A 20,042-nucleotide genomic window follows, 5' to 3' on the forward strand; every position below is an offset into this window, starting at 1 on the left:
AGACCAACGAAACCACCACCATGTAAACAACATCCATATTCACTTTATTCTCAAACAGAAAGGCATGTACTCAAAGAGAATTAGGACTAAGAACCATCACAGGGGGTTGCTCAAAGTGCTCTGACCCCAGAATGCTCCAGGATCCAATGGTCACGGGAAGGAAAGCCCCCCATGTACACGTCAGAAAGGTCAATTCCCCCACCCCTGAAGGAGATGGCAGAGGAAAGGAGGGAAAAGTTGAAGACTCCCCGGAGGAGGTGCACGGATGGTGGCGGACTGACGGTCAGTCCACAGAGGTGAGACGGAAGCGAACACTGGGTGGTTTGGGATAAAAATTTATTCTGGGGAATGTGTATCCAGCACCGGGATAACTTTTCATTAGAATGAAGGGAGCAGAGGGACCTCAGAACAGATCGGACCGAAGAGCACGTGGGTTAGAGCATTATCTCATGAGGGAGGTGGGGCCATTTCCCACCATAACCGTAAACGAACTGTAACTAACCCAAACACGGAGGCCTCTGGCACGGAGTTAACCAAACTAGGGCAGGCTGGGACCAGGGAAGAGGCAGATCCCCAGAAAGAAGGTGCTCCCTCCTCAGAGACTCTCACGCCTCGGAGAGCGGGTGGAGCACTGGAGGTGGAGCCTGGAGGCATCTGGGGACAGCTCCCAATCTGCGTGGGGAGAGGAGGGCCGAGAACCAGCTGGACATCATGTCCCCACCGCAAGGGCACGGAGGGCGGGAAGGTGATCTGGCCGCGACAGCAGCTAGATGCCCCCAGCCGGGTGGGGTGTGGCCAGCGGCCCCTCTGGCCTGGCCGGCCTCCTCACGGGGAGGTCTCCATGGAATGGCCGTGACTGCCCACATGGCCGGAGAAGCCGGCGATGCCGCTCATGGGGCAGATGATGAGCGGCGCCGCGCTCTTCCCGCCCGAGTAGCTCAGGCTGAAGTAGGGCCGCACGGGCCCGCAGAAGGTGGCGTGCGAGAACGTGAAGGTGTGACACCGCTCGGTCACGTTGTAGAAGGAGACCTCTCCCGCGTCATAGTCCAAGAAGATGCCCACCCGCTGGAGAGGGGTCCGCAGGGGCAGGGCCGTCATCGGGGAGGTCAGGGCCCAGTACTCCTTGCCGTACCACAGGGACACGGCCCAGAATCCGTTCTGGGGGGCCGAGGTCACGCCGCCCTTCCTGCACACGGAGTCTTCGCACACGCCGATCGTCCACTTGGCCTTGTCGCCCACCTCCACCTCCCAGTAGTGGCGGCCGGCGATGAAGCACGGGGAGCCCAGCACGCAGGGGAAGAGGTTGAAGCGCTCGGGGTTGTCGGGCAGGTCCTGCTGGAGGTAACTGTAGCGCACCTGCCGCAGGTTCTCGGACAGGATGAGGCTGGGGTAGGCCGTGTCGGGATCCAGCGTCACGTCCACTGCGGAGACAGAGCAAGGGGCGGGTCAGCCAGGGGCCGCGGGAACCCGCCCCGAATCACCGTGTGGACTGGCCGGCAAGATCAAGCCGGTGGTAACGTGTGGACGTGGGGAAAACACGCTGGAGCCAGGCAGCTCGGGCCGAGGGCAAGGGACTGAACTTGTATTCGTCCGCCCATCTTTCAATCCCGCTTCAGTCCCTCCTTTCCACAGAATCTGGACTCATCCTACCCAGGCGCCAGGATCTTCTTAAATCTAGGTCAGGACCCGCATTGCTGTCAAAGTGACGGGGTGTTTGGGTTGCTGTGAGGGTGCACAAGCGTCACGCTTCCCTTCCCTTCTCTCCGTCACTAGCCCTGGTATGGAGAGCTGCCTGCAGTCACTGGGCAAAGCTCTCTTGCTTCGAAAGCACAAGGACACGGCGGGAAGGGCGCTTGCCTTGCACACGGCCAACCGGGGTTCGAGCCTCCGCATCCATCCGGTCCCTGAGCACGGCCAGGAGTACTTCCTGGGTGCAGAGGTAGGAGTACCCGAGCACTGCCAGTTGGGAGCCCAAAACAAAAAACCCGAAACTACTGGGCCACGTTCTCTCCTGTGTTCCTCACCTCGTGTTCAGGAGGAAGATCCTCCAACCTTATCCTTCCAAGGCTGAGTGCAGACAGGCTAAGATCCGGGACAGGAAGTGCGTGGAGGCCACCTGTCCTGGGTCAACTCTACAACAGCCTCCAGGTCTCGGCTCAGGTCACGGGTAAACCGGAGCCTGGAACTCCCAGGGCAGGACGCCTCACGCGCTTTCATCCCCTCTACACACTGCAGTCTGGGACCGCAAACACATGAAAAGCGACCGGGGTGTTTTGGAGTGGTGGCCGGTCGCTTTTACAACGCGTGGGACCTGAAGATGGAAACTTAGGCCGTTTTCGTTAGCGCTCGCGGCAGTGTTAGGCTCGGAGGTCTTTACTCCTTTCCCTGGACCTTCTGCCTCCTGTCACCTACCTGAGTATAACTGAGCCTCTCTCAATTCTGAAAGAACAAAAGAGAAAAGAGCAGTTACGGCAGGCCTAGAGCATCCCAGGAGCACCTGAGGGGGCTCAGCTCAGAAGCTTCCGGAAGCCGGGCCCGCCTTAGAAACCTGACTACGTGAGCCACGCCCCCACTTCTTCACACAATTGCTGACTCCACCCTCCAGACACACGCTGGAAGGAAGAGGGACGGGCCACTTTGGCACAACTACCACCACAGGCCTGACTGGGCGACAGAGGTGTGAGACCAGGGACTGAAGAGTCCACGGACGTGGCAGCTCTGCAGGGGAACCCTGGTCCCCAGGCCCTGCTGGCCATCCCTGCTCCCGGCGGAGGCTTGGGCAGCACGCACTACGTCAGGGCAAAGCACACTACCTAAAAGGCAGGCGGTCTGTAACGGACAAAGCATTCACGCACATACTTTCTCAATCACCCTCTAAGAGGCAGGAGAAAAGTCAAAATTAATGGGAAGAGATCAAGGAGGGTCCGTTCTAAAGCAAGTGCACAAGTGCTCTCATCCAGTCCAAACGGGGTTTCTCTCCACACGCTCTGCTTGGGGGACCATGTAGGCCTCTCCTAAATCTAGATCGCTAGCAGTCCAGACAGGACACGTCTGCAAAGATACAACGCGAACACGGAGTCAGCACACACAGTACAGGAGAGGACCAGGAAGCAAACGGGCAAGAGGCTCTCTCACGGAAGGATTCCAGATCCCACACGCCTGGCAGGGGCCGCAGCGCTGAGGAGACGGCCAGCTGCCGAGGGAAGGAGGCGCCTGAGGAAGAGCTGGTCTAAGGACCTGGGACTCTAGGTCTAAAGGCACTGAAACAGACAGCGCCAAGACAGGAACTACTGTTCCCTCTCCAAGAGCAGCAGCCTGCTGTGCTGACGACCTGTCAGGAGCGGCAGGCCCTAGTCCAGACACTGATCCCGCCGTTCTCTGCTCCCGCTTTCCCTGGAGGGGCTGCCTCAGGGGTGCTGGTCACACAGATGCCCACCAGCACGAGAGCTGGAAATACTGGCTTCAGGGGAATGTTATCTGGGACAATTTCTGTTCACTCTCTTCCCCAAGAAAAATAGAAACGAACTCTTTCTGTACTAATTCATTTTGGAACGCCTATTTCCCCCGTCAAGGTAGATGAGAGAATGGCCTCCCAAGAGGCTATTAGCTAAAAACCACTCCCAAAGCAAACGATACGAAATACCAGGGAAGGCTGGCCTGTGGGGCGACCCTCCCCTCCTCCCCCACTTCTAATGCGAATGTGCACCTCCGAGGAAACCGGCACCAAAAGCCATTAAGTAAAGAAATTTACCTTGGATTTTCTCCATATCCGACTGCATTTTTTCTAAAGGGAGAAAAGAAGATCTTGAGTTTGCATTTCCCTCTGGATGGAAAACACCCCCCACAGCATTCCGGGCTCCACACAGACCTTCAGAGGCTAAGTCCTCCGCCTCACGGAGCTCTATCTCACATTACCTGTGAATTGCTTCAGACTCTCGGTCAAGAACAGGCATTTCTGGGCAAAAATGTGGATTTTCTCCTGCAGATCTGGAGGTGTGATCCAAGGTTCCGGGATCCTGATCCTTTCAGCCCTGAGTTCAAAGAGGAAAACAAAACACAAGTGACCCCTTGTAGCCCAGCCATTACACAGGCCAGCGAGGAGCCTGCTCCGGACTCTTCTTGATTAGGTCCCCACACTTATTTGGCCTGCATCCCGCTTTCAGAAAAAACATTCCTCAGCGCCCTTCTGGAAATCGACCTAAAGCCAACAAACAGGAGGTGTCCCGAAGCTGCAGCCAGACTCTTAAGACCCTCCGCCCCATCATTCCATGGTTCCTTAACCATGGACGATAGGGTCCCTCTGTGGTCCCTGTGACAGATGTCATCAAAGGGGAATCCCAGGGAAGGAAGCCTGGTCTTAGGGGCCCTGGTCAGGAAAGAGCTGAGAATCGGAGGCGACCTGGCGCTTCCTCATGTGAGCAGAAGTGCCCAGGCTAAGCGACTAGAGCTCCGAGGAGGGAGTCGACATTTGGGAGCTTGTGGTGTTGGGAAAAAGGTGCACAGGAGGTACAACTAACAACAGCAAGTCACAGTGCCTCAATAGGAACAGTAAAGCCGGGTTCAGGGACTAAGACTCCAGGCCACCGGGCAGCAGCTCAGACAGGCCGGCCCTTCCCGTCTCCCTGCCCGCTTGGGGTCCTGGCTGTCACGCCCACCATCTGCCATCTCAGCACATCCATCGCCTAGAACCAGAGACTCCCAAAGGAATCTCAAGATGGATTAGCTCCCTACAGAGATATCTCTGGACCCCAACTGTCTACAATTTTAGAATTCCAGAAGCACGTGGTCCTGTGACCTCCCATGATATTCATAATAAGCAACAGAAAATAAATTATCTAACATCTGCCTCTGGGAGGCAGGCTTGAATGGTGGTGGGAAAATATAAAAATAAAATTTAAAAAAGTAAGAAAGAAAGTAACCAATGTTGCCAGGAACCACCACACAGGACTGGCAATGCTCGGGGATCATTCCTGGGGGGCTTGGGGGACCATATGGGATGCCGGGAGTTGAAGCTACATTGGCCACATGTAAGGCAAGCGCCCCACTCACTGTACTATTTCTTCAGATCTCTCAATTAAGCATAAGTCTCAGGTCCATGAAATTCCCAAGTTTCCTGTCTTGCAGAACTCACCAAAACCCGAATGAGAGAAAATTCCAGTCTCTTCGGACTCTACTGCCCAGTGAGGGCAGAACTAGACTGGCATGGAAAAGGGACAGGTGGCTGGAGGCAGTACAGTGGGTAAAGCACGTACTTTGTACTGGGCAAACAGGGCTTCAATCCCTGCTGTCGTAGGGACCCCTGCCCACTTCCCAGGAGTAAGTCTGAGACTTTACCGGGTGTGGCCCACAGCTCAAGAAGAAACCAATAAAATGGGTCAGGTAAAGGGCCACTTTGCTGGGGTCATCTGGTGGAACTCGGACAAACTTTAGTTTGTCTCCACCCCTGGGAGCCTTAAGAACCTCAAGATTTTCTGTTTGTGTTCCTGCAGTGTTTAGGGACCAGAGAGTACAGAGGACTGAACCCACAGCTCCATCCTCTGAAACACATCCCCAGCCAAGGACCTCAATTCTGTCACCTTGATTCAATCTGTAAGGCCCTCCTGGCCCCCCCAACATCTCAGAAGTTCCTGGACTGTCAATCTGCATTTTCTAGGGAATTTTCATCACCCCACATCTTATTTTAGCACCTGATGCCAGTTTCTCTCCAGGCCCGCCTGAGCACGGCACTGAGGCTGCCCCATGGGCTCTCGCCTCTGTGTGCGAGCACAGCCGGCCCTGGCTTCTTGTCATCAGCATGTGGTGAGCCCGGGGGACTCTTTCTCTCCATTGATGCCAGTGGAGCAACAGGAGACTCCTAGCTGCATACTGGCCTTAGGCCCCTTGTCCCCCCAGTACTGAACAAAGAGGCGGGGGCGAGACAGTGAACTGCCCAGCATGGCACCGGGAGGCGGCCCTGGCAATGTGGACAAACCTGTCAGTTTCGAGCCTTTCCCAGGACTGTCCTCAAGGACCATCAGCACCTCCTGGGGCTCCCTCTACTCCACCCCACCCCAGCCCGGAACCCCGGGTGTGACCAAGAGGGACTGCAGTTCACGCCTGTCTGCAGCCGTCTATGTCACCTGGGCCCTTCTGGGTTTTGGCAGTGCCAGCTGTGGGCGAGGTCGAGCGCAGGGGAAGCAACTGTACCTGTTGAGTGTGTCCCCGATGTCCTGTGAAAGAAAGGAAAGACAAACCGTGAGGTCATCGTTCTTTGGTTCTCTTCGCAGACGTCTGCTGAGAACCCACCTGTAGCCTAGCCCTCCCCGGAGAAATGACAATTCCTCAGAGGTGAGGAGTGACAAACAGGTTCAGCACAGGGATGTCAACCACTTTCTGGGTCTTCTTGACAACAACGTGGTGATTTCAGATCGGCTAACTCAAGCCCCTTCCCCAACAAGGGCCTACTGCTCGGAGGCTTTGGTGTTGCAGTCCCGTAATTTCACACACACAGAAAAACTACTAGACAGATCAAACGATCTTAATTTTAGAATCTTTTCAGAATCACTTAATATTATACACCCTTATATTCTGAGTATATTGCCTAAGAACAAGTACATTTTCTTATGGAACTACCTACAGCAGACCTCGATCTCAAAGTGAAGACTGATAAAATATACTGAGCTAATCCATAAGCCGTTCTTTTCTTGGTTTGGAGGGGCGTTCCCAACGGTGGCAGTGCCAGGGGACAGAGTCTGGGGCTCCAGAACAAGAAGCACAGGGGAAACTCAGCAATATTGGACGATTCAACACTCAGGCCAGAAATGGTTTCAGCCCAGTGTTGATGGAGACCAAATGGTCTGGGTGGAAGGCCAGGGTCATTACAGGTCTAACTCACGGCCCTGCTTCTGCAAGGCATGCACTGACTCCTGAATTTACAAATTATCTCCAAAAAAACCCAGTTTCGCTTTCCTATTCTTTAAGCTATACACCCTAGAGTGCTCGGGGCGCTGGCCCTGCACTCGGGAGTTACTCTTGAAGGGACTCAGGGGGGCACGTAGGGTGCATGCCAGGCAAGACCCCTCCCAGCTGTACTATCTCTCCGGAAGCTTTCTAATTCTTGCACTTACAATCTTTTTCTCTTTTAGTTAGAACCGCCAGCACAGTGTGAAGGCAGCACCTGGCTCAGACCCAGCCTCAGTGGAAAATGCCCCGCGAATTTCTCCAGTAAGCTTCAGTCCTCTCTCCTCTCCCAGGGCATGTCTCCTCGGATTCTCACAGTACCCCGTCCCGTGAAGGAGTACCGCAAACCCCACAGTGCGCTCACCCTGGCGGCACATCCGTAACCGCACAGACAGCAGGCACAGGAGCCGAGCGCGACCTGGGCAGGTGACGTGCACATCTCCGCGGCCTGTTTTAAGGTTCACAGCAGCCCAGGGCACCACGGCCAAAGAGTAGAAACTAACCAAGCGCTATCAACTCACAGATGTGTGAACAAAACGGGCACAAACCCACACCAGGGAGTACTGTGCCAGTGCTGACACCTGCAACAATGTGCAACGAGGCTTGAGAAAGTCCACCCGAGGGCCCTGAGATGTGTGCCCTGCCTGCAGCTGACTCTAGGTCACCCTGGGCACTCATCGTGGCCCACCTGAGAGCTGGCCACGGCTCCACGCGCACCAGATCCCACACCCAAGCCCAGACAGAGAAGACCGGTTGGCAGGACGCCTATTAAATGGGTACGAGGTTTCCTGCTCGGGGGACAGCGTTCTGCAAACTGAGAGTGGGACGGGTGCACGAAGCTGCCGATTTCCTACACACCCGGAAGTGGCTGGAGTAACATGCAGGGGGCATGTCCTCTTACACTGCCCGAAGCAACCCAGAGCCAGAGATAGACCCTGAAACCCTGTGGGTGTGGCCCCCAAACAAAAATAAAAATGGGGGTCCGGGAGTCGAAGACCAATGAAATTATGGCAACTGGTTGGATTACAGTATGGGCTGGGCATCACGTACTGCTGTTTCAGTTCGTAAGTTTGACGGTCTGGTCATTATACAAGAAATGTACTTGTTCTGAGGAAACATACCAAGAATATAAAAATGCAACAACCAGGGCTGGAGAAAAGAGTACAGCGGACAGGGCACCCCATATGGTCTCCTGAGCATTGCCACGAGTGATCCCCGAGTGCAGAGCAAGGAGTTATGAGCACCGGTAGGTGTGGCCCAAATACCAAAAGACAAGGGAGCAAGCGATCGCGGTAACGACCATCTATCTAGTGGTACTGAAGGTGGCGTCCAATGACATGGTCAGTCTGGGATGAGGACGTAAGACTCCTCTCTGCACAAGCAGCTTTTGTGTGTCTGAAATGAAGTGACAGATTTCAGATCAAGTCAGGGAGAGGGCCCAGGAGATGACAGGGTAGGCAGGGCATTTGCCATGCTTGTGGCCGACCCAGGTTCCATCCCCGGCATTCCATATGACCCCTTGTCCCCCGCTGGGAGTGATCCCCGAGTGCAGAATCCTTCATCAACTACGAAAACTTCAGACATGGAACCAGTAACTGCTGGACTGAGCGGGCCAGGTGGGACGCTCGTCGTGCACATGCAAAACCCGGATTCAAGTCCGGGCACCACCTACGAGCCCCACCCGCCCAGCCGGGGTCCCACCTGCAGGAGTTCCCGCGTCGGCTGCTGCTGCTTCTCCTCCAGCTGGGCGATGAGGCCGCTGAGGTGGGAGATGTTGCAGGAGAACTGCGTGATGGCGCCGTTGATGCTGTTGTAGATGGCCAGGTCCAGCTCCTCCAGGCGCGCCAGGAGGCGGTACTCGTGCTCCTTGAGCGCGTGGTAGAGCTGCTCGAACTCCCACACGATCTTCTCCCGCTCCATCTGGGTCAGGCTCTGAGCGAGGACAGGAAGGGGCCTGAGCAGAGGGGACTCCCCCACCTCGATGCCGCTGCAAGAGGGCCCCGAGGCGCTCTGGACACCCAATAGGCATCTTGGCCGTTGGCGGTAGTCCTGGGGCCAGGCTTTTGAGAGGGGGTGATGGCGAGGAGGGAGGAGTGGGCACCTGTGTCCCACAGAAGTCAGGCTCCCATCACCTGCGGGCGGAGCGGCAGCTCACCTTGGTTCTCTGAAGACCGGAAGGCGGGCCGGCAAGACAGCACCAGGCTGCACGCTCAGGTTTAATCCCCAGCACCCAGGTGATCCCCTCAAACCTGCCAGGAATGATCCCTGACCACAGCCTGGTATGACCCCGAAACAAACAAACAAACAAACAAAATTTAAAAATTAAAGAATAGGAGGGGGGGCCAAAGAGATAGTAAAGTAGGTAGGGTGCTTGCCCTGAAGGCAGCAGACCGGGCTCAATCCCCAGCACCCCAGATTGTCCCCCAAGCCTGCCAGAGGTGATCCCTGAATGCAGAGCTGGGGGTAAGCCCGGAGTATAGTCAGGTGTGCCCCCAAACCCAAAGTGAAGGGGGAAAAAAAAAGACCAGGAGAGCTTTCAGGACCAAGGAAGAGGGAGAGAAAACCAGTGGTTCTTTCTGGTTGAAGCCAAGCCGGAGGTCAGAGAAGGAACCTGGGACCTGGCTTGCGGGACAGGCTGAGAGGGGCACGGAGCCTGGAGCTTACGCAGGGAGGTTCTGGGAACACAGTCTGGGAGGGCAGCACACCAGCCCTGCCAGGAACGCGCACCTTCTCTCTGGGCTCTCGGGGGCCGAGCACTGGCCTGGGGCGTGGCTCCCTCTTGGTGATTTGCTCGCCAGAGCCTGTTGGCCCTTCCTTCTGCAGCCACTTCGCGACAGGGATGTTCTAGCTGTGCCCTTTGTGACTCGGTGGTGTCTGGACCAAGACCCGGACCTTGTACAGATGAAGCCAGTGCTCCGTTGTGCGCTATGCCCAGCCCTGAAGCTCTGTTCCAGACAAAGGTCAGCCAGGTCCCTTTGTGTAGTCTCTTGCAGTAAAGGTTTATGGGGATAACGCCACATACACTCACTATTTATGGCCGCGGCTGCTGGAACGGAGACGGCAGGACCCAGAGGGTTTGTTGGTGCCTATTTCAACTCGAATCCTTCCCTCCAGCCACCCTTCCGGGTCACTCACTAGCGACACGCAGAGGACCTTTGCTGAGAATTTCTCATTTGCTCCTAACCCCTCAGCTGGACAAGTCGAAGTCACAGCAATAACAGAAACAAAAGATGAGTTGAGGGAGACCTTAAAGGGCAGTTAGTTGAGCGCCACCCAAAAAGGGCGGGTGCTACTGCCATCTTAGCTGGGTAACTGTGCCCAGCTTGGGATGTTCCATACTCAGGACACAGCACCCCTTCCCCAACTGCCTCACTCGAAAGACATTCAGAGGCGCCAGAGATGCAGCTCAGAAGCACAGTGCCCGCCTTGCATGTGAGCTCTAGGAGGGAGGGAGAGGGCGCAAGGAGGGCTCAGGGATAACTCCTGGCAGGTTTGGGATGGGACACCAGGAACGAACTTGCAAGGCAAACCAACACCTGACCCCCTGGGCTCCTGGTCTAGGCTCCAGCCCCAGAGGGCAGTTACTGACTTGGCTGGAGAACCACCAGCCTAGAACCTTCCATCCTACAGATAAGGAAACTGAAGGCCAGAGACTGCATTGCTCTCTCCATCTCTACCGCCAGCTGGTGCTTCTCGGACAAGGGCGGAATGGCAGAGCCCCCTTCTCAGACCTCCCAGACAGTGCCACCGTGCGACATGCGTCCCGCAGGCTCTTGGGGAAGGTTCTCCGTTCTCCACATCTATTTCCTTTTGGGGGAGTTGTTTTTTAGGCAACAACTGACAGTGCTCAGGGCTTGCTCCTGGCTGTGAGCTCAGAAGACCACTGAAGCTGGGGAAGCCAACTGGTGGCCCCGCTAGGACACCCCCACATAATTGGGCGCTGCAGTAAATCCCCCCCCATCCTCGAATCTTTTATTACACATCCTCTACCCCAGCCAGGACCAAACGTTTTCTCGCTAGACACCACTAGCTTACATGGGAGAGAATACAGGGATCGTGCATGCAGCCAAGCGTGGTATGATCCACACCCCCGTGACCCCTGCAGGAGTAGCCCCGTGGCACCAAACCATCAAAAGGAAAGGGGAACACCAGGAGGTTCACTCCATGGCTTGAGACCAGCCGCACATACTAGGGGAAAAGGCAGCTCAGATAGAGAAGGGGGCACCAAGTAAAGGGTGTTGGGAGGATCCTCCCAGGATGGGAGAAGCATGCTGAAAGTAGACTCTAGACCGAGCATGACTGCCACTCAATGCCTCTCTTGCAAACCACAGGACCCAAAAGGAGAGAGAGAACAAAAGGGAATGTCCTGCCACAGAGGCAGGGTGGGATTGGGAGGTGGGAGGAATACTGGGAGCACTGGAGGTGGAGAATGGCACTGGTGGAGGGATGGGTACTCGATCATTGTATAACTGAAACCCAAGCACAAAAACTTATTAAGTCCACAGCTGTACCTCATGGTGTTTCAATAATAAAAATTTAAAAAAAAAGGGGGTGGGGGGACTGTTATTAGTCTACAAGTTTCCTTTACATGGAGATGGGTATGGGCTGTCTCTCCATTTCTCCCAGGAGCATGTGGCCGCACAACATCCCATACTATTCACAACAAGCAATACAAAATAAATCATTTACATCTGCCTATGAGGCAGGCTTTAGTGATGGTAAGAAAATTCAACACAATGGTGGAGGGCACCTGTAATGATGGTGGGATTGATGCTGAAATATTGAGTGTAATCAATTACTGTGAACGACTTCATGAAAATAAAACTGAAAAACAAATGTTTTCTTTTCAAGTACAAACAGCTTTAATGGGAGAATATAATATTTTTATTTAAAAAAAAAAAAGCTTTTAGGGGCTGGAGACACTGCAGTGGGTAGGGTTAAGGTGGTGGCCTTGCCCGAGGCTGTGCGGCTCTCCGAGGTATGATCCTTTTGATCCCCCAGCACCAGCAGGATGATTCCTGAGTGCAGAGCCAGGACTAAGGGCTGGGCAGCCATGGGGTGTGCCCCCCTCCACCCCCCCAATCAAAACAAACAACAAAAAACTTTTAGTATTTTTCTTCCCCTCCCCCCAAAAAACCTTCAGAGACCTAAGTGGTGATGTATGTTATTGACGTCGTGGCTTTTGGGTTTACTTTTGAGTGTTCAAAGAAAACCTCAGCTACCGTGAGCACAACAGTACGGAGGCAGGAAGTCATTACCCCCGAGAGAAGGGACAGCAGGGAGGGGACACAAAGTGCCACGCGGCTGCCTGTGCAGTCAGCTCGCTGCCACCAGCCCTGTCAAAGACCAACCCTGGTCAATACAAAGATCTCGGTGGAAGAGGCCTCCAGGTCTGACCCCCAAATGGAGGAAGCCCTTGGTTCTCCAGGCTGAGCTCTCCACGGCCACGCCTCTACTGACCCACCTTTGGGGCAGGTGAGCAGCACAAATGCCTGGATGCAACATCAGCCTCCCAACAAGCAAGACGGAAGAGGAGCATGCACCGGGGCCAGAGTGACAGTACAGCAGGTAGGCCGGTTGCCTTGCACGTGGCCTACCTGAGTTTGATCCCTGGCATCCCTCATGGTCCCTCCTCGGCTAAAAAAAAAAAAGGGGGAGGGGTGGCACATGCCCTTACCAAGAGTTCTGCGCGTGCCTGCTCGCCCTGAGCCCGCCGCCTCTTCTTTAAGTCTTTCACTCTTTTGAGATGGTCCAGCTGATTCTGAATTTGCTCCTGAGAAAAGCAAAAACAACGGGGGTGGTCCAGATCAGGCCGGGTCACCACCTCACACCCCTTGCTTTCCCTGGGGGGGGGGAGGGGAGAAGCTGACCTTGCCCCGCCCCCCACCACCAATAGTCCAGGGTCTCACCACACCAGGGACTCCAAAGGGGGGGAGGATCACTGCTCTGTGATCAGCCTCAGGGAGGAAAACGCAAGACCGTGTAAGCGGACAGACCCCGAGGAAGGGGGGTAGTTCCCTCCCCCAGAAGCCTGAAGGAACTCTTGATGTTGCTCTTTCTTCTGGGGGGGGGGCGGGCAGGGGCAGGCTCCCGCCGGGCCAGCGTTTTTGGGATGGTCATCGCTGTCGGGCATACGTATGGGAAAGCAACCCCACATGCCAAGCGGTGAACTGGGCAAGAGGGTGGCCCCACCGACACCCCTAGGGACCCGTTTGCCCCAGGGGACCCTCCCCCTACCAGACGCTGCCATGGCCAGCGCGAGGCCACGATTTCCAGGGGGCGGGGTGTGTGTGTGTGTGGAGTCCTGCCTGCCCATACCCGTGTGTATGTGTGTGTGTGTGTGTGTTGGGGGAGGGGGGGATCCTGCCTGCCCATACCCGTGCGTATAAATGTATGTGTTTGTGTGTGTGGGGTCCTGCCTGCCCGCACCCGACCGTTCACCCCTGCCCGCTCACATCCCAGGGGGCGGGTGTGTGTGTGCGTGTGGGTCCTGCCTGCCCGCACCCGTGTGTATGTGTATGTGGGTCCTGCCTACCCACATCCGACCGGTCACCCGGTCACATCCCAGGGGGCGGTGTGTGTGTGGGGGGGGAGGGGGATCCTGCCTGCCCGTGTGTATATGTGTGTATGTGTGTGTGTGTGGGTCCTGCCTGCCCACACCCGACCGTTCACCCCTGCCCGCTCACATCCCAGGGGGCGGTGTGTGTGTGTGTGTGGGGGGGGGGGGGGTCCCGCCTGCCCGTGCCTGTGTGTATCTGTGTATGTGTGTGTGTGTGTGTGTGTGTGTGGTCCTGCCTGCCCGCACCCGACCGTTCACGCCACTCCCCCAAGCCCCTGCCGGCTCACATCCCAGGGGCTCTGCGGCCCCCCTCGGGCTGCACAAAAAAAGCTGTTGCTTCTCCTCAAGCTCCCAGGACTGCAGAGAGTGTGTGGGGGGGGATGGGATGGGGAGAGGCAAGTGCCGGGACGAGCCTTTCAGGGAGGGGGTCCGTCGGGGGCGCCCTCGAGGGGTGTGTGTGTGTGTGTGTGTGTGTGTGTGTGTGTCCCCACCACACACACCGAGTCGCGCGGGTCTCCCGGGCTCCTCCTCCTCCTCCTCCTCCTCCGGAGGGGCCGAGCACCAGGGGCGCCGGGAGGACCACGGCTGGGGCGGGGGCGGGGCGGCGGGAGGACCCCCTCGGGGCGGCCGGCCGGCCGGGGGAGGAAATGACGGCGGGCCGGCGGCCCCGCGTCCGGCTCCGCCCCGGCCAGCTTCGCCCCGGCGGCGGCCCCGCGCGCGGCCTTTGTGTGGCCTCACCTTGAAGCCCTCCACGGCCTCCTCGAGCGGCAGCACGCTGTGGCCGCGGTGCTCGCGCGAGCGGTCGCACACCACGCAGATGGGCATCTGGTCCTCCTCGCAGTACAGCTTGAGCGGCTCGCGGTGCTTCTCGCACACGCCCATCTCGCCGCCGGGCCCCGACGGCCGCTCGGTGCGCAGCTGCTTCACCAGCTGGGTCACGTTGGCCAGGTGCCGGTTGGGCCGCATGTGGCGCTGCGGGAAGGTCTCCCGGCACTGCGGGCACGACACGTTGGTCTCGGCCGCGCCCCAGCAGCGGGCCAGGCACGCGCAACAGATGTTGTGGCCGCAGTCGAGCATCATGGGCTCGGCGAAGTACTGCAGGCACACGGGGCAGGTGGTCTCCTGCTGCAGGCACTCGGCCACGCTCCCGGAGGCCATGGCGCCGGGGCTGCGGGCCGCTGGGGCATGGGCCCCCGGCTCCGGGCCCCGCGCCGCGCTCCCGTCGCCGCCGCCGCCGCCGCCGCCGCCGCCGCCGTCGCCCCGCGGCGGGCCGAGGGCGGCGCCTCCCGGGCCCGGCACCTCCGAGGGCCCGGGGCGCGACAGCGTCCGGCGACGCGAACTCGGGAAGCCGGCGGCCCCACACAACGCGGCGGTGGCGGCGGTGCCGGTGCGGGTCCGGCGGGCCGAACCGGCGCTCGGAGCGCGCGACACGACGTGGCCGCGTCCCACCGGAGCGCGGCCGCCTCGCAGGCCCCACCTCGGCGGCGCGAGCGGAAGGGGCGGGGCGGGGGCGGGGCTCGGGCCTCTGTGACGCGCCTGCGCCGTGCCGGGAGGCGGGCCCCTCCCCCCGCCCCCCGCGCGACGCGGCTTCCGGTGGCGGCTCCGGCTCCCTCGCGCGACTGCGCCGGCGCCGCGACCCCGCCCCCCTTTCCCTTCCCTCCCCCTCTCCCTCCCCCCACGGAGGGTCGCTGGAGGCGGCGGAGACCGGGTCACGCCGAGCCCTCCCGGGCCTCAGTTGAGGTTCCGGTCCGGTGCCGCGGCCGCCGCTCGGGCGGGACCGGGCTGCTGAGGAAGAAGCGGGCGACCCGCCCTCAGCAAGCCCGGGGATCCCCCGCGCTCTCGGAAGCGTTTTATTAGCGACCCCCCAACCTCCCCCCCAATTGACAGGTTTTGTTGGGAAGTGATCATGCTTAATAGGTCCAGAATCGCCTCAGGGCAAACCCAGGTCCGCTACTTCCGGCCCCTGCCTGAAGTGGTTCCACCCCTGCCGAGCCTCAGTTTCCCCGCTGGTGCAATGTGTTGCGCGGCCGCCAGAAAGAGGATTTCGGCGCATCTTTTCTTTTTTCGAACCTTAGAGGGTTGTCTCATCCGGTAAAATCATACTGCCCGGAAGCCCACCGAGTGGTACCGCAAGTGCTTGCCCGGTCCCCAGTTGTAGGGAGATTTATCCCACGGTGGCTTTATCATCGTTTGCCTTGATCCCTCATCCCCATCTTCGAATTTCCTTTGCCTGCTGTGCTCTTAGTCTCCCGTATCTGATTTCTTTTTCTCTGGTCTCCGTCTCCAAAGGCGCAAGAGCCTAAAGAAAGACTTGAACAACCTCAAACCCCCACGCCCCTCTGATCCTCCGTCCTCAGTATGAGGCTTTGAAATCTCAGGTTCCTATTAAAGCAAATATAAGAGTTGACTTTCACCAGGAAGACACCAGAAAGCCTCTCTGGTTAAGGGGTGGTTGGAAATATTGAGAGCGTTTCTCTGAACTTATTGTGAAGGATAGGGGGCTTGAAACCTTAATCAAATTATTATTTGTAGAGACACAGGAAATGAAGGAATTGATTAACCACCCTGTGGCCCACTGGCCTGTAACCCACCCTGCCTAAAAATGTGCTTCCTGCTGTCTTTCCCTTTAAAAATGGCTTCTTCACCATGCAGACAAGATTGGCTTCTTTGGGGGGTCATGAGTGTACCACCACCTCACATTGCCATCTCCCGAATAAATCTGTTGTACTTGCACCAACTCTTACCTAGTGCCTTCAAGCTGCCAATACCCAAATTTAGGTCCAATAACACCAATAGTCCCAGCCCATTTCCAGAAAAAAGTAGAATTGGATTTCAACTGGACCACACCATAGTCTGGCCTTTATAACTGTTCTTACTTAATCATTTGTAAAATGACAGTTGTAGGCACAATAACTGAATGTCACTTAAATAACAAGGGACTCAATAGGAAAATGTGGGGACGTTGATGACTAAGAGGTTGAATATACAGACTGAGCTGCAGTCTCTTATTTCTAGCTGAAAGTATCCATTGAGAACATGGACCCAGGGTACTGCCAAATATTTAGATTTTCAAGAGAAAGCAGAAACGTGTTTTATGTAGAATTTACTGACTTTAAAGAGTTAGAAATCGGTTGAAGTACAGAGATAAAGTACAGTGGGTTGGGTGCTTGCCTTGCTTGAGACTAACCCAGGTTCAATCTAGAGTATCCCATATGGTCTGAGCACCACCAGGAGGGATCCCTGAATGCAGAACCAGGAGAAACTTCTGAGCTGCTCTGAGTTTGGGGGAAAAAAAAAAGTAATCATCTAAAAATGGTAGAAATCATCCCTGTAAGATGAAATTGGTTTCCTAATCTCCATTTTGGGGTTTGAGTACAGCTGATTATTTGATTTGGGGGTACTCCCGGTGGTGCTCAAAGCTTACTTCTGTCCCCGTGTTCAGGAATCACTCATGGCAGAGCTCAAAGGACCATAGGGGGGCCAGGGATCATACCAGGTTCCCCTGCGTATAAGGCAAGTTCTCTACCAGCTGTATTATCTCTCACCCCAGTTACTTATTTTAATAGGTGCTTATCAATCTTGCCAAAATATGGAAAGGACTATTTGTTATTTTATAGCAGGCTTTACTCCTTCCTTAATATTTTATAATAGGCCATAACATGCCTAGCTAAAAGATTCTTGCCAGACCTCCTTGTATTCAGTCCTGTGGTAAATTCATAATGGTAATGCTAATGCTACAGTATGAAAACTTGTCCAGTTGATCATGGATATCCAGGAATACAATCAACTCATAACTTCCTCCACGCATCAACACAGTCTTGAGCTTGTGGTGGCCAAGGAAATCGAGGTGGGAATTATGAGAAAGCTTCTTAAGTCAACTCAACTGGGAATTGTACCTTTAAAAAAAAAATTTTTTTTTGTTCCTTTTTAATCTTCTCTATTTCTTCTACTTCAAGCCTGGACTGTTACATCCGTGATAATAAGAGCTTGAGCAACTATCTGGACCATGAGGCAGTCTGGAAGGTGAAACCCAACACAGACATGGTATTGTGAAAAGCACAAATACCCTGGCTTTTTTGTCATTGCAGCATGTCTGAGTCTCAACATCGCACAGGTGAGGAAGACTGAAGCCATTATCTTGTTTAAGCCATTTATTTGGATGTTCTGTGTATGCAGCAGAAACTAAACCCACCTGATGAAACACTTTATCTTCTCTTTTCTCTTCTCTCTGTCTCTGTCTCTGTCTCTCTCTCATCCATCAGTCCATCACTGAGTTACATCCCCAGCCCCCAAAGCACAGTTACTGTTTTTTTTTCTTTTTTTTTTTTTTATGGTTGTACTCAGGGTTTTTACTTCTGCCTTTGCACTCAGGATCACCCCCGGCAGGGCTGGAGAGGACCATATAGGGTGCTGGGGATTGAACCTGGGTTGGCTGTGTGTAAAGTCAGGGCCTTTCCCTTTGTTCTATAACTTCATCCCCTAAAGTACATGTTTTCTTAATAAAATATTTAAAAAATGAATCCCTACCTCCTTTTATTGGCCCTAAGAATACCCTAAGGATTCACAGAGCACTTGACCATCTTTATCTTACTGTTCTGGAGTCATTTGACTCTCTTGGTCTCTCCCTTGACTCTTTGTTCCAGTACACTGATAAAACCTAAGTTGTTTCTGTTCCCTGGGTCTCTAAGTTGCCTTTTCCAAGGGCTACTAAAGTTTTCATGGAAAAACTAGAAAAAGAAACTCAGGGGTGGAGAAATAGCTCAACAGGCTGGAATACATGCTTTTGATCCCAAACACCAAGCATACTCATTTGGTCCCCCAAGCAGGAATGACCCTTGAGCACAGAGCCAGGAGTTTGCCCTGAGCATTGTTGGGTTTGGCCCCCAAACAAAACTAAACAAAACAAGTTTCTAGGCTCATAGAGGACTTTTAGAGGCAAAGAGGGACAAAAAGAAAACCAAGCACTATAATGTGAAAAATGCTATGGAGAAAACTGAACCAGGATATGACGGCTTCAGAGTGCTAAAGACATTATTTCATTTTGTATGTGTGATTGGGAAGTCTCTCTAATGAGATTGTCAAATAACTGCTGTCACTTTCAGTCTCAGAAAGGAATGTCACAGGGCATTTATCTCAGAGAAAACATGTATTCACACAAAAACCTGCATAAGGTTTTTAAATTTTAATAGCCCATAAGCCCTTTGGTGTTAATGATTAGATAAGTGGGCATATCCATATCATGACCTGCTTCACGGCAATAAAAAGGAATGAACTATTAAAACACACCCCAGTTTAGATGTATGTCAAGGGAATTATGTTGAGGGGAGAAAAAGTCAGTCTCAAAGGTTACAGTCCATATGATGCCCTTAATAACATTGTTTAAATGACAGAGTCATAAAGATATAGAAAATAATAGAAGTTGTCACAATTTAGGGAGTGGCAAAGGGAGGCAGTCTGTGACCATAGAAGGGTGGCAGTGGTCCTTGAGGTAGAACATTCTGTCACCTGATGTCCGATGTGGTATTGGGGACATCTAGTAAAATATAATTTACTAGGGTAAAATAGACACAGAAATGCACAAGTACTTACAACAGTGAGTGAAATGGAATAAGCGTGGTGCAGTGATGCCAGTTTCCTGCTTATGATATTAGACTCTGCTTACATATGGTGCTACGCTTGGAAGAGGCTTGTTGTCATACAAGATTTCTAACATTTATGACAAGTCTATACATCTATGATAATCCCAAAATTAGAAGTTTAAAATCAATTTCTGCAGACCACAATGTCCGTATTTTATCTGCTACCAGCCAGGATCATTCTGTATTTTACTTTCTTGATGAATTTCTCTCCCTGGCTTATGTGAAGTTTGGAGAAGAGAAATAGCAACTTCCAGAGGGGAATCGAGGGGCTGAAGGGACAGTACAGGGGTTTAGGTGCTTGCCTTGAACACGACTGACTTGGGCGACTAGGGTTCCAGCTCCAGCACCACAGGTGGTCCCCTGAGCCAGAGCCAGGAGTGATCCCTGATTGCAGAGCAGGAGTAAACCAGAGCATTACTGGGTGTGGTCTCTAAACAAAGCAAGCAAAACAACCAGATCTCTTTTCTGTTCAGTCCTTAGGAGCCATTTCAACCACCTCTAATCTTTTTCTGTCGACCTATAAATAGCAAGAAGAAATAAATGACTAATGACATAGCAATAGTACAGCTGGTGGGGTGCTTACCTAGCACGTGTCCAGCCTGATGCCTGGTACCCCATATGCATATGCTCCCCTGAGCCCCACCAGGAGTAATCTCTGAACACTACCCTGTGTAGCCCCAAACCAAAAACAAACAATTCCCCAAAAGAAGTATCTGATCTGCAATTATTCAGAGTGAATATGTGAGGAAAAATTAGGACGGCATTACTGATAAATAAATAGAAATAGAAATATGTAAAATATTTAAAATATTAAATATTAAAAAATATTAAATATAAAAATATTAAATATTTAAAATATTTAAAATGTTTAAATATTTTAAAAAGAAATCATGGCCACGGTCCTC

At 54.2% G+C, this 20,042-nt stretch overlaps 1 protein-coding gene across 1 annotated transcript; it reads right to left on the reverse strand.

The window, feature by feature from the left end:
* Positions 1-23: 23 nt before the first annotated feature.
* Positions 24-14,726, reverse strand: TRIM27 (tripartite motif containing 27). Its single transcript, XM_056132284.1, has 8 exons — positions 14,237-14,726; positions 12,617-12,712; positions 8,641-8,871; positions 6,187-6,209; positions 3,916-4,031; positions 3,752-3,784; positions 2,413-2,439; positions 24-1,421 (listed from the first exon to the last, which is right to left on the reverse strand). Exons 1-8 carry the CDS (start codon positions 14,654-14,656, stop codon positions 826-828), a joined length of 1,542 nt encoding a protein of 513 aa, XP_055988259.1. The 5' UTR covers positions 14,657-14,726; the 3' UTR covers positions 24-825.
* Between the last annotated feature and the right edge of the window lie 5,316 nt (positions 14,727-20,042).

The sequence above is a fragment of the Sorex fumeus genome, unplaced genomic scaffold (genome assembly GCF_029834395.1).
Source record: "Sorex fumeus unplaced genomic scaffold, SorFum_2.1 ptg000094l, whole genome shotgun sequence".
Taxonomy (NCBI): Eukaryota; Metazoa; Chordata; class Mammalia; order Eulipotyphla; family Soricidae; genus Sorex; species Sorex fumeus.

Excerpts from the sequence above, each read along its gene's own strand:
- TRIM27 (XM_056132284.1), bottom strand. The coding sequence starts at position 14,656 with ATGGCCTCCGGGAGCGTGGCCGAGTGCCTGCAGCAGGAGACCACCTGC. Across the intron at positions 12,713-14,236 it reads AGGCCGTGGAGGGCTTCAAG|GAGCAAATTCAGAATCAGCT; the intron begins GTGAGGCCACAC and ends TGCTTTTCTCAG. Across the intron at positions 4,032-6,186 it reads ATCGGGGACACACTCAACAG|GGCTGAAAGGATCAGGATCC; the intron begins GTACAGTTGCTT and ends CTTTGAACTCAG.